At 47.7% G+C, this 14,415-nt stretch overlaps 1 protein-coding gene across 1 annotated transcript in view; it reads left to right on the forward strand.

Moving 5' to 3' along the window:
- Positions 1-10,133, forward strand: part of LOC110522714 (potassium/sodium hyperpolarization-activated cyclic nucleotide-gated channel 4-like) — a 59,847-nt gene extending 49,714 nt beyond the window's left edge. The window contains 2 exon segments of the mRNA XM_090231060.1: positions 4,350-5,916; positions 5,918-10,133. Coding sequence (XP_090087186.1) covers positions 4,350-5,916; positions 5,918-6,074 — 1,724 coding nt within the window. The 3' untranslated portion in view covers positions 6,075-10,133.
- Positions 10,134-14,415: the final 4,282 nt, after the last annotated feature.

Raw genomic sequence — 14,415 nt, forward strand, 5'->3', positions numbered from 1 at the left:
AGTTATGGCTACACATTAATATGAGGAAAGGTGAGACTCTCACGAGCACGTACAAGCCAACATGGACTCTTCTCAAGGTCCCCGTATCAATTTTAAAAAATTAATGGAGGTATATATGGAGATAGTTTAGTGCCAAAAATAAGGGCATAAATACATAATAAAAAATAGTTTCCTCATATTTTTTATATCTCTCAGTTTTAGGAAAGACACTTTAAAAAAAACTTCCTTTCGATTTTTTGGGGTCTATCTGTTGTTCCATGTAACAAATATGTTATTCAATGTGTTTCTATTGGCTAATAGCAGTAATGACAAACTCAATGTTTCATCAAATATTGTTTTTCATATATATTTTTTGATACCTTAAGGGGTCGTAAAATACTAAATGAAATAACTAAATGATCCTTGGTATGACCATCTTAAAACAATTCAATATGTTAGCTTAGTAGACCCCCCCCCCCCCCCTTCCCCAGGGCTTAGACTCTAGAGGGATAAAGTAGCTATCAGCTTGGATTGGGCTGGGGTGGAGGGTTGGGGTGGAGGGTTGGGGTGTAGGGTTGGGGTGGAGGGTTGTGGTGGAGGGTTTGGGTGTAGGGTGGAGGGTTGGGGTGGAGGGTTGGGGTGTAGGGTTGGGGTGGAGGGTTGGGGTGGAGGGTTGGGGTGTAGGGTTGGGGTGGAGGGTTGGGGTGGAGGGTTTGGGTGGAGGGTTGGGGTGGAGGGTTGGGGTTGGGGTGGAGGGTTGGGGTGTAGGGTTGGGGTTGGGGTGGAGGGTTGGGGTGTAGGGTTGGGGTGTAGGGTTGGGGTGGAGGGTTGGGGTGTAGGGTTGGGGTGGAGGGTTGGGGTGGAGGTTTGGGGTGTAGGGTTGGGGTGGAGGGTTTGGGTGTAGGGTTGGGGTGGAGGGTTGGGGTGGAGGGTTTGGGTGTAGGGTTTGGGTGGAGGGTTGGGGTGTAGGGTTGGGGTTGGGGTGGAGGGTTGGGGTGGAGGGTTGGGGTGAAGGGTTGGGGTGGAGGGTTTGGGTGTAGGGTGGAGGGTTGGGGTGGAGGGTTTGGGTGGAGGGTTGGGTGGAGGGTTTGGGTGGAGGGTTGGGGTGGAGGGTTGGGGTTGGGGTGTAGGGTTGGGGTGTAGGGTTGGGGTGGAGGGTTGGGGTGGAGGGTTGGGTTGAGGGTTGGGGTGTAGGGTTGGGGTGTAGGGTTGGGGTGGAGGGTTGGGGTGGAGGGTTGGGGTGGAGGTTTGTGGTGGAGGGTTGGGGTGGAGGGTTGGGGTGAAGGGTTGGGGTGGAGTGTTTGGGTGTAGGGTGGAGGGTTGGGGTGTAGGGTTGGGGTGTAGGGTTGGGGTGGAGGGTTTGGGTGGAGGGTTGGGGTGGAGGGTTGGGGTTGGGGTGTAGGGTTGGGGTGTATGGTTGGGGTGGAGGGTTGGGGTGTAGGGTTGGGGTGGAGGGTTGGGGTGGAGGGTTGGGGTGTAGGGTTGGGGTGGAGGGTTTGGGTGTAGGGTTTGGGTGGAGGGTTTGGGTGAAGGGTTGGGGTGTAGGGTTGGGGTGTAGGGTTGGGGTGTAGGGTTGGGGTGTAGGGTTGGGGTGTAGGGTTGGGGTGTAGGGTTGGGGTGGAGGGTTTGGGTGGAGGGTTGGGGTGGAGGGTTGGGGTGGAGGGTTTGGGTGTAGGGTTTGGGTGGAGGGCTGGGGTATATTTTTTTTTAGGTGGAAGATCAGCTTTAATATTGCAGATAGAATGTAGCTTCCATCAATGTAATTGTCTGCATCACTTCCAATCAGGGGTCGAGTGTTGTTTTCTTGAGGAGTGGAGCGACTCTGACCATTTTGAAGTCAGAGGGGACGCAGCCAGTGGTCAGGGATGAGTTGATGAGGGAAGTGAGGAATAGGAGAAGGTCTCCAGAGATGACCTGGAGAAGGGAGGAGGGGTTGGGGTCGAGTGGGCAGGTTGTTTGGTGGCCGGACCTCACTAGTCACAGGATGTGCTTCTACACCTGCATTGCTTGCTGTTTGGGGTTTCTGTACAGCACTTTGAGATATCAGCTGATATCAGCTGATGTACGAAGGGCTATATAAATACACTTGATTTGATTTGATTTGATGTCCTCTGGAGAGAGAGGGGAGAAAGAGGTCAAGGCGTAGGGTAGCTCGGGTGTGTGGGAAAGTGGACTTAATAGGCTGAGGGAACGAGGAGCGGATATCGTGAAAGTGTTTGAAAAAGTTGTCAACGGAGAGGGAGGAGGGAGGGCGAGGGGGTGAAGGATTAAGGAGGGAGGAGAAGGTAGAAAAGAGTTTCCTAGGGTTAGGGGCTGAAGCTTGGAATTTGGAGTAATAGAAAATGGCTTTAGCAGAGGATACAGAGGAAGAGAAGGTAGTAAAAGGATGATAGGTCCTCTAAAAGTTACATTTTCCTCCATTTTCACTCAGCTCCCCACAGCCCTGTTCTGTAAACACACGAGGAGTCACTCAGCCACGGAGCAGGAGAGGAGGGCCGAGCCGACCGGGAGGAAAGGAGACAGTGCCAGTCATAGGATGCGGAAAGGGGGGAGAGTAGGGTCGAAGAGGCTGAATCAGGATACAGGAGGGAGAAGGATTTAGCAGAAGGGAGAGATGATAGGATAGAAGAAGAGAGAGTAGTGGGAGAGAGAGTGTGAAGATTGTGACAGCACATAACCATCTGGGTTGGGTTGGAGGAGACGGGAAAGAAACAAAGTATTGATCAGAGACCTGGAGGCGGATTGCAGTGAGATTAGTATTGATCAGAGACCTGGAGGGGGGTTGCAGTGAGATTAGTATTGATCAGAGACCTGGAAGGGGGTTGCAGTGGGATTAGTATTGATTAGAGACCTGGAGGGGGGTTGCAGTGAGATTAGTATTGATCAGAGACCTGGAGGGGGGTTGCAGTGAGATTAGTATTGATCAGAGACCTGGAGGGGGGTTGCAGTGAGATTAGTATTGATCAGAGGCCTGGAGGGGGGTTGCAGTGAGATTAGTATTGATCAGAGGCCTGGAGGGGGGTTGCAGTGAGATTAGTATTGATCAGAGGCCTGGAGGGGGGTTGCAGTGAGATTAGTATTGATCAGAGACCTAGAGGGGGGTTGCAGTGAGATTAGTATTGATCGAGACCTGGAGGGGGGTTGCAGTGTGATTAGTAGAGTAAAGATTAGGTCAAGCATATTGCTTAATGTCCTTTGGGTGGTGGACCATTCTTGAAACACACTGGAAACTGTTGAGCCTGAATCGCCCAGCAGCGTTCCAGTTCTTGACTCAAACCATGCACCTGGCACCTACTACCATAACCCGTTGAAAGGCAGTTAAATCTTTGTCTTGCCCATTCACCCTCTGAATGGCACACGTCTCAATCATCTCGAGGCTTAAAATCTTTCTTTAACTTGTCTCCGCCCCTTCATCTACACTGATTGAAGTGGATTTTCCCTTATTGACATCAATAAGGGATCATAGCTTTCACCTGGATTCACCTGGTCAGTCTATGTCATGGAAAGAGCAGGTGTTCTTAATGTTTTGTATACCACAGGAGGTTGGTGGCACCTTAATTAGGGAGGATAGGCTCGTGGTAATGGCTGGAGTGGAATCAGTGGAATGGTATCAAATACACAAAACACATTGTTTCCATGGTTTCCAGGTGTTTGATGCCATTCCATTTGCTCCATTCCAGCCATTATCATGAGCCATCCTCCCCTCAGCAGCCTCCACTGTTGTATACTCAGTGTAGTTGTCAAAGCTACAAAACAAGCAAAATGAGATCTGAAAATAACTAGGTAAGAGCAGTCAGCAGTTCACACAACAGGTTAAGCTACTGGGAAGACAGACAGCACTTAAAGTAAATGGCCCCAGCAAGCAAAACAAACAGTACTAGACCACAAAAGATAAAGACACACATGATACTAACCACTCCTGGACCTATCAGGTGTCCTCTAGTTATAGAATGAACCAAATGCAGGTGAATTAGAACCTGGAAGGATTTAAACTGGCTGAATATGTGGAAAGAAAAGTGTGAGAATTCAAGTCTTATATTGGATTAGTATTCAACCGTTTTTAATTTCAGAAGGGGAATGTTATATCTCACTGCCCTGAGGTGAAAGCATTGTGTTAAAAAGACCCTCATTTAGCTGTGGTTTAATGGATGACAAGCAGGGTTTAATATAGCCTTACCAGCAGGAACTCTCTCTAGTTCTGGTTCTAATATGACAGCAACACCCAAAGATGACTGCAACAGTCGACTTTAGGTCATAAAATCTGCTCTCTGGGTGCTTTAGAAGGTTTAGACTGCACAAGACAGACCCTAACTCTAACCCTAACCCTTTGCCTTTCCTCACATACCACTACTCTCTCTTCTTCTCTACAGGAAAGAGGAACTCTGTGCTCCAACACAAAGTCGCCCAGAACTCAGGAACTGTGAACCTCCAGGAGAATGAGATCATCCAGAGGATCGTACAGCATGACCGTGACATGGCTATCCAGAGCAACATCTCTCCCCATTCCCTGAACCTCCCATCCTCCACCTCAGGGGTCATCTGGGCTCCCCTGGTCCAGGGCCCCCTCCAGGCCGCTGCAGCCACCACATCCCTGGCTTTGGCCTTCTCTCACTCCCAGCTCCAAGCCCAGCTCCCTCCCATCCTCTTCCACCATCCGCTCCCCGTCTCCAGGTCGTTCAAGGATCCAGGAGGCCACCGTTTGGAAAGGGGTGTGTTTGTGGGCGTGTCTGCAGCTGGAGGTATGGGCGTTCCCAGCTGTGGCTCCGGGGCTGCATCTCCGGCCGGTTCTGTGAAGTTCCGTTCTGGAGTGGACACTCCGATATTAGCCTCGTTTCGGGCGCAACATCTAGTCTCCACCTCCTCCTCCTCCATGTCTCCTCTGTCACCTATGACCTCCATGTACCAGCCCACCACCACCACCAACTTCCAGGCCCAGCCCAGCGGAGGCTCTCCCTTCCTCTTGGGCCAGGCCTCAATCCAGGGGTATCCGTCCTCCTCCTCCTACGCGGCCCAGCTCCACCACCACCACCACCCGTACAGCTCACCAAGTTCCCAACAGCAGGGGGCATCAGGAAGACCCACCATGGACTCGGGAAGGTTCTCAGCCCCCTCTGGTTCCACCCTAAGCCCTCTCATCTGTAACTCTGTCAGCCCCATCCTGAGCCAGCTACAGCAACACGACTCCTCTTCCTCTCACGCTACCAGCTCTCAGCAGGTCCAGAGGGGGATGGGCTCTGGTGAACATCAGGAGAGAGCATACTCCCACTGTTCCTACGCCAGCACCAGCCCTAGCTACACCACCCTAAACCACAGCTCCAGTGGGTTTCTATCAATACCTATCCCACAACAGGCCAGCCTTGGAGGTGGTGGAGCCTCATCCTCCCTGGTGCATCACAGTCTGGCGGGTCTGCAGTCCAGCCTCCATCCCACCCTCCACTCTGGCCTCCACCCTGGCCTCCACGCCGGCCTCCTCCCTCAGGTTCTCCCGGTGGACTCTGCCCATTCATCCCACTCTGCCCTCGCCTCGCTGGCCCAGTACGGATCAGGGGATGGCTCCCCGTCCTGCACCCCACCGGTGGCACCCAGCCCCACCATCCAGAGCCCACTGACAGGAAGGACGGTGCTTCACCATCATCACCACAGCCAACTCAGCCAGCTCCACAGCCAACCCTCCAGCGCCATGGGCTCTCACAGTTCCCTCACCCCACAGACGTCATGCCCCGTTAGGGTAGACGAAAGAGGGCAGAGGGCAGAGTCCTTAGTGGACCTCTTCACCCAGGATGTCAGGACTATCTCCACTGTTTCCACCTCTGGTTCAGTCAGCTACCTGCCCCAAGAAGGGTCTCTATCCAGACCGTCTCTCTCCATACCTTCAGGGGGGTCTGGTCCTTCTCACTTCTCCTCTCTTCCCATGACAGAGGGTAGCAGTAATAAACTCCCACGTCACACCTCTGAGTCACTACACTCCCTCGGGATCTGAACTTCCAACTCCTGTGAACCAAGGAGCACCGACCTCTTCACATCCCAACCCCAGTCATCCTGCTACCCCGGCCAAGACATCCGAGGCAGAGTACACACCCTCCTGCGATGTCTAAACTATGGGGAAATTGTCTTCGGTATTGGCATTGTGTTTTTTAATCGCTAGTGTCGTTTTTTTTTTTTTTTATTCAAGGAGGGTGTGAATGAGTGCATATCCATATTGGAGGAAAAAAAACTTAGGACAGAGATGTATTTTTAATGCAGCGTGAATGACCTAACGTAAAAGGACAGAGTTCCCAGCGGGCGAAACCAGTTCTGGTTGTAAACGAGTGGTAATGACGTCGTTTCAGCCATCTTTGCCCGCTGGGTTAAGTATTTTTCTACAGTACAATGTTGAATGTGGAGGTACTGTACCAATGTGGATTGTTTGATAATGTTAAACTACAAGAAAGTATACTGATCAATTTCCAATAATGTACAATATCTATTGTAGCCTATATCCTCACATTGTAATTTTGTGTTAAGGTATTTGTTTAAAAGCTGTTGTTCAGACATACACTACATATACAAACGTATGTGGACACCCCTTCAAATTTGTGAATTTGGCTATTTCAGCCACACCTGTTGCGGACAGGTGTATAAAATCGAGCACACCGCCATGCAATCTCCATAGACAAACACTGGCAGTAGAATGGCCCGTACTGAACAGCTCAGTGACATTCAACATGCCATCGTCATAGGATGCCATCTTTCCAACAAGTCAGTCAAATTTCTACCCTGCTAGAGCTTCCCCAGTCAACTGTAAGTGCTGTTATTGTGAACTGGAAACGTCTAGGAGCAACAACGGCTCAGCCGCGAAGTGGTAGACCACACAAGCTCACAGAACGGCACCGCCGAGTGCTGAAGCACGTAGCGCATAAAAATTATCTGTCCTGGGTTGCAACACTCACTACAGAGTTCCAAACTGCCTCTGCAAGCAAAGTCAGCATAAGAAGTGTTTGTCGGTAGCTTCATGAAATGGGTTTCCATGGTCGAGCAGTTGCACACAGGCCTAAGATCACCATGCGCAATGCCAAGAGTGGTCTGACAGACAAATCTGGGTTTGACGTATGCCAGGAGAACGCTACCTGCCCGAATGCATAGTGCTAACTGTAAAGTTTGGTGGAGGAGGAATAATGGTCTGGGGCTGTTTTTCATTGTTGGGGCTAGTGCCCTTAGTTTCAGTGAAGGGAAATCTTAATGTTACAGCATACAGGGACATTCTAGTTGATTCTGTGCTTCCAACTTTGTGGCAACAGTTTGGGGAAGCTCCTTTCCTGTTTCAGCATGACAATGGCCCCAGGCACAAAGTGAGGTCCATACAGAAATGGTTTGTCGAGATCGGTGTGGAAAAACTGGCCTGCACAGAGCCCTGACCTCAAACCCATCGAACACCGTTGGAATGAATTGGAACGCAGCCAGGCCTAATCGTCCAACATCAGTGCCCGACCTCACTAATGCTCTTGTGGCTGAATGGAAGCAAGTCCCTGCATCAATGTTCCCACATCTAGTGGAAAGCCTTCCCAGAAGAGTGGAGGTTGTTATAGCAGCAATGTTCCAACATCTAGTAGAAAGCCCTCCCAGAAGAGTGGGGGCTGTTATAGCAGCAATGTACCCACATCTAGTGGAAAGCCTTCCCAGAAGAGTGGAGGTTGTTATAGCAGTAAAAAGGGATGGACCAACTCCATATGCCCATGATTTTGGAATGAGATGTTTGACGAGCGTGTCCACATACTTTTGATCATGTAGTGTATTCATCTAACGTTTTACCCAATATAGATTATTTTTAAATTCAGAATAACACCAACAATATTTTTCCTTTTATTTATATTATTATATTTTCTGTCAGTGTATTGTGATAAGGCGGCAGGGTAGCCTAGTGGTTAGAGCGTTGGAGTTGTAACCGAAAGGTTGCAAGTTCAAATCCCTGAGCTGACAAGGTACAAAATCTGTCGTTCTGCCCCTGAACAAGGCAGTTAACGCACTGTTCCTAGGTCATCACTAAAAATAAGAATTTGTTCTTAACTGACTTGCCTAGTTAGATAAAAGGTGTGGTGAACGTGAGGCCTCCCAAAGAGACTTGGTAACAAGCTAAGGAACTTTGACTGAACTGCACTTTTCATGTTGTAATTTCAGAGATTAACTGAAAGATGTCGATGGTATGTCTACTACTATCTTGTTTCAGCCATATTGGATGGATCCTTGTGTATGTTTTACATGAATATTTACGCTTACTATATACAAAATGTTTTTGCTAGCCTAGTTATCAAATATATTATTTTATCAAAAGACATGAATGTATATTTTTGACAAATGACTGGATTTTAAAGTAACAGTTTGGAAATGAATACAGTAAACCTTGTGAGAATACCTGGGGCGGCAGGGTTAGAGCGTTGGACTAGTAAACGGAAGGTTGCAAGTTCAAACCGCTGAACTGACAAGGTACAAATCTGTCCTTCTACCCCTGAACCCCCACTGTTCCTAGGCCGTCATTGAAAATAAGTATTTGTTCTTAACTGACTTGCATGGTTAAATAAAGGTAAAACAAAAATATAGTGAGAATACAGTAAACCTTGTGAGGATAGAGGGGGAAGAAAATGTTAACAGCTTTGGCTATTGATAGTCTGTCATGTAGGCACCTCCTCTGCCTACACACTGGGCTCTAAATTGTAATTTTTCATTGGTAGCAACTAAAAGAAATTAATAGCATCACATTAAATTAAGGAGCACCAGAAACACACGCACCTCCCCAGTCAGCCAGTCCTTAGGGAGAACAGGCCATAGCAAACACACGCCCCTCCCCAGTCAGCCAGTCCTTAGGGAGAACAGGCCATAGCAAACACACGCCCCTCCCCAGTCAGCCAGTCCTTAGGGAGAACAGGCCATAGCAAACACACGCCCCTCCCCAGTCAGCCAGTCCTTAGGGAGAACAGGCCATAGCAAACACACGCCCCTCTCCAGTCAGCCAGTCCTTAGGGAGAACAGGCCATAGCAAACACACACCCCTCCCCAGTCAGCCAGTCCTTAGGGAGAACAGGCCATAGCAAACACACGCCCCTCTCCAGTCAGCCAGTCCTTAGGGAGAACAGGCCATAGCAAACACACGCCCCTCCCCAGTCAGCCAGTCCTTAGGGAGAACAGGCCATAGCAAACACACGCCCCTCCCCAGTCAGCCAGTCCTTAGGGAGAACAGGCCATAGCAAACACACGCCCCTCCCCAGTCAGCCAGTCCTTAGGGAGAACAGGCCATAGCAAACACACGCCCCTCCCCAGTCAGCCAGTCCTTAGGGAGAACAGGCCATAGCAAACACACATCCGCTTCACCCGACCTTGGCCGACATGGCAGTGAAAGGCTTGTTGACAGAGATGTACTGCGCACAGTTTTCAAGCCATTCTCTTTTTTTAAAAACATGACTCCCTGAACATCAGTCACAGAACGATCACCTTGTTTCCCCAATGGGCACAGAGAATATACAGACGTCAAACTGAGGTCTGTGTGATTGGTGTAGTGACTGTACTGTACACAACCTGTGTGTGTGTGTGTGTGGGTAGACAGAAAGTACAGACAGAGGCACAGTGAATTGCAGCTCTTCGTCCATAACAACATGGATAGATGGGTAAATGAGGTGTTCGCCAGAGGTGTTCGCCAGACCTAAACACAAGATAAACCGGAGATAGTAGTTTGTTCATCAGGCACTAAACAGAAGAGAACGGACTGAAACTTGGAGGGACAACCTGGATTTGTCCCCCCCCCCCAAAAAAAAGCACATTTTTGTTTTCTGTTTTTAACCGTTTTCCATTGCGTGCCCTAATGTACAAGACCCAGGTTCAGCGACATGAGGTCATTGAATAAAATGTCTGAGATCAACGATGCGCTGGTACTGACCTGCCGATGGGCTAGAGTCTGTTACTTTGAGAACACTGAGATGATATGATAAATCTCCTGGGGGTCATTTTGCTGTCTTATTGTCATGTATTTTCGTACAAGGTTTACTATATTCCTTATGATGAAAAGATTGTTCTGGTCTTCTTGACAACGTTCTGTAAATCATATTGTCCACCGACATAGGAATGAGACATCTATTGAATTGATCAAGAGTTTATCAACAATTGACTTCAATTGATTTTGAAAAGGGGACTCTTGTTCTGAAAAGTTTGACTAACCTAGGCCCTTCGATTTCCCCCAATCTCTGCATATCTATACATCCTGCTTGTTGTGTATATCATTTCATGTATTTATGTTTGACTTGTATTTATCTGCACCGCTCACCTTTTTAACTGACCTCTGACCTTTTTATCTGACCTCTGACCTGGGCATGACCTTGTGATTTAGATTGAACTATTCATAAGGTCATGCCCGTGAGAATCCAATCCAAAGGCCTCAGTTGCCTAGTTACTGGGTCCTGGGGGGGGCAGGTGTATGCACGCACGCATTTGCACGCGCACACACACACACACACACACACACACACACACACACACACACACACACACACACACACACAGTGGTGGATCAATCTTCCAGGGGATATAGATAGCAACAGTCACTTATCCAGTCACTGATACTGGTGGTGGAACAATCTTCCATTACTATTCCTCTCCTCTCCTCTCCTCTCCACTACAACGCCCTACAACAGAGGTGTCGCGCAGCATTGGATTGAATATCAGACCAGGTCTCAGCCTTGAGTGCACTCTGTCTGGTTATTAAGGCTACAATCTGGGATTCATTATATTGTGTTCTAAGAGCCATTGGCTGTATGATGAATGTAGAAAGCCTATTGAACAGATTCCCATCTTGATCCCAGATTGTACCTTTAAGATGGACGCTTTACTGTGTTGCAGTGTGATTTAAATCATTAATTATTATTTCATTTGTTGCTTTTGGCTTCCCGTACCTCATAATTCCATGATGACCAATGTTGAACAAAATCATAAATATGTATCTAATTATTATTATTTTTTTAATTTTGGGGGGGGGGGGGGGGGGGGGGGTGTTATTGTATTGGATGCAATAATAAAATCCCACTTCTGGTGAACGACTAGCGGCTGTCTTTGCTGTCGTGATTGTTTTCTCGGGTATGAATGTGAGTCGTGGTTATGACGTGAGATTTTAACATCTGTTGAAATGCCACTGGAAAGTCACAGAGCTTTAATCTGGATTATAATGATGTTTATAACTGTTATCTAGTGTTGCAGGCTGTTCTTTCTGTCATGTAATATAAAAGAGCATGATCTGACATATACATCACTGAATTATTTTATTTTTATGGTTCCGTACTTTAGCGATTCGTTTCTGTCCAACATAAAGTATGCTATTGTTTGATGACCTTAGGTAATTGTGTGATTGCTAGTACCATTTTCTCTAATCCTGTGCCTGTAAGGCAGCTGTTAGACCAGTTCAGAACGTACCATACCATGTGGTTATCAAGGTCGTGTGTCCCTAACACGCTAGCATACACACTCTATTATATTTCCCTCTGTGGCTTTGATTATCGTCAGCCAGATGGGTTGAAAGCTGCTCTGGTACTTCTACAAACAGCCACTAGATGGTGTGATCATGTTGCTTATGCTCGATTGATGCCTTTCGTACACGATGCCCACTACAAGTGGACAGATATTCAAAGTGTTTTTTTGTTTTTTTTAACCATTGAAAAACAAAATGTATGATCTCCCAACTACACAGACAGATTCCTGATATTCCTGTCTGTGTTGTCATATCCCATCATATGAGCTACCCAAATCTGCATTCCTGAAACAAGCACTCCATCCGTAATCTGCGTTAATGAAATAGCATTGCTGTCGATAAACATAATACATGGAAGACACACTATGGAAGACAACAATTTTAATTTTCCTTCAAACCATTGTCTGTCACTGCTCTTCAAACATTCCTGTAATCCTCAGTCATACTTGACCTATTTAGACTTACAACTAAGAGATGCAAGATGCACGAGAGATTGATGCACTTGACGATTGTAGTTTACATATTACATACAGTGGTCTAACAATTCTATAGTCTTCAGTGCACAGTATACTGGATTGGAAAAGTTATAGTAGTAGGTTGGCTAGTTAATCAAGTCCATTCCCTGATGATTGGTTCCCCAATCATAAAGCAGGTCTCCTCCTTGATGATTGGTTCCCCAGTCATAAAGCAGGTCTCCTCCCTGATGATTGGTTCCCCAGTCATAAAGCAGGTCTCCTCCCTGATGATTGGTTCCCCAGTCATAAAGCAGGTCTCCTCCCTGATGATTGGTTCCCCAATCATAAAGCAGGTCTCCTCCCTGATGATTGGTTCCCCAGTCATAAAGCAGGACTTCTACTGGCCTACTGAACTGTCTTCTCCCTGATGATTGGCTCCCCAGTCATGTGTGAGTGTGTGTGGAGGTGTGTGTGTGTGCGTGTGTGTGCGTGTGTGTGTGTGTGTGTGTGCGTGTGTGCGTGCGTGCGTGCGTGCATGCGTGTGTGTGTGTGTGTGGAGGTGTGGAGGTGTGTTAGTGACGTGCGTATCACTTGGCATTGTGGTGATGTATCCGGCTTGAAGAGTACAGAGATTGGATGAGCTGTGAGCAGTGGGATAACAAGGTGATTCAAACTACCACACTATGAATAACCTACACAAGTTATTCACCAAATGATAAAAAGGAACGTTTTGCCAAAGGTTCTTCAAAGACTCTTCAACCAGAAGGGGGCTCTTGGTAGATGTCAGAAGAGGAGTGGGGAGAATGAGGCATTATATCCTGCCAGCCTTCAGCCATGCATTAGAGACATACTGTACTAACCCAAAGCCGCAGCAAGGCCGTAGAAAATCCAAACTAGCAGAAACATCATTGAAAATCACTAGATAAGAAGATAATGGAGGTGCAGGTTTTGATAGCCAGATAATGTTATGAAAGAAGAGTGGAAAGTAGCAGGTGGGTAGAATGTCTTTAGGATAACCTTTACCAGCTGTAACCTTTACCAGCTGTAACCTTTACCAACTGTAACCTTTACCAGCTGTAACCTTTACCAATTGTAACCTTTACCAGCTGTAACCTTTACCAGCTGTAACCTTTACCAGCTGTAATCTTTACCAACTGTAACCTTTACCAACTGTAACCTTTACCAGATGTAACCTTTACTAGCTGTAACCTTTACCAACTGTAACCAACTGTAACCTTTACCAGCTGTAATGTTGGTTAAGGCATATTGAGCAGGGCTAGAGGCTCTACAGTGAAATAAGTGAAATAAGACAGTAATCACTAACCAGGACAGTAATGGGCGAGGCATATTGATATTAGAGAGAGGCATGCGTAGCCAAGTGAACATATGAACATATGGGTCCAGTGAGTGGTTGGGCTGACTGGGGACACGGCGATTCAGACAGTTAGCAGGCCGATGCTAACAAGCTAACAGTTAGTAGGCCGGGGCTAAACAAGCTAACAGTTAGCAGACCGGGGCTGGCAAGCTAGCAGTTAGGCAGCAAGCAAGCAGTTGGCAGACCGGGGCAGGCAAGCTAGCAGTTAGCAGACCGGGGAAAGCAAGCTAGCAGTTAACAGACCGGGGCTAGCAAGTTAGCCTTTGGGGGTAAGTCTGTTTTTGTCTCTTCGTGCGGTGACATCGATAGACCAGTCGTGGAATTAGTAGGGTTCCAAATAGCTCTAGGTAGCTAGTAGGCCGCGGTTAGCAGAATGGACCTTCAGCGGACCTCGCGCCTGAGGGGCCTGTTGGAATCCTCGGCCAGATTCTGTCGGTATTCCAGTCGTAGAGGATCGGCGTGGTTCCGTGCCCCATACCGGCAGTAGAAGGGGTCCGGATATTGTAGCCCAGGAGTGGGCTTTGGTGGTAGCACAGGAGCCCTGGCCGGGCTAGCTTCAGGCTAATTGGTGCTTGATGGAAACGCTAGCCAGGAGTAGTCACCCGAGATTGTGGTTAGCTAGTTGCGAAGATCCAGAGGAAAATGTTCAGAGTTTGCGGTAGGAATCCGGGGATATGGTGGGAAAAAAAAATAATAATAATAGGTCCGTTATGCTCTGGTTTGAGTCACGTTGTTCGAACTGGCGAGAGCTTTCCGAGCTAAAGGTTAGCTGATGACCGCTAGCAATGGTTTGCTGACTGATAGCTGGTAGTTAAGCTGGCTAGCTTCAGTGGTTCTCACAGCGGTGTCCAGATCTCAATACATATACTGTAACACCTCAACCCTGTTATCCATAGACAGACAGGCAATCATTTTCACACAAAAATACCTGTGTGAGTGTGCGTTCAAATCCAAGCCTCTGGCATACCCCCTCCTCCTACTTTTCCTGTCAGTCTTTCACTGTCCTATCAAATAAAAATGCAAAATCACTGCCCCACCTCTTAAAATAATAAACTAATACGGACAGCAACAGCCAAGTAGGGCAGGGCTCTATTCTTATTTTCTTATATTCTATTTTCTTATAT

The sequence above is a fragment of the Oncorhynchus mykiss genome, chromosome 4, assembly GCF_057628025.1.
Source record: "Oncorhynchus mykiss isolate SJ-2025 chromosome 4, ASM5762802v1, whole genome shotgun sequence".
Classification (NCBI taxonomy): domain Eukaryota; kingdom Metazoa; phylum Chordata; class Actinopteri; order Salmoniformes; family Salmonidae; genus Oncorhynchus; species Oncorhynchus mykiss.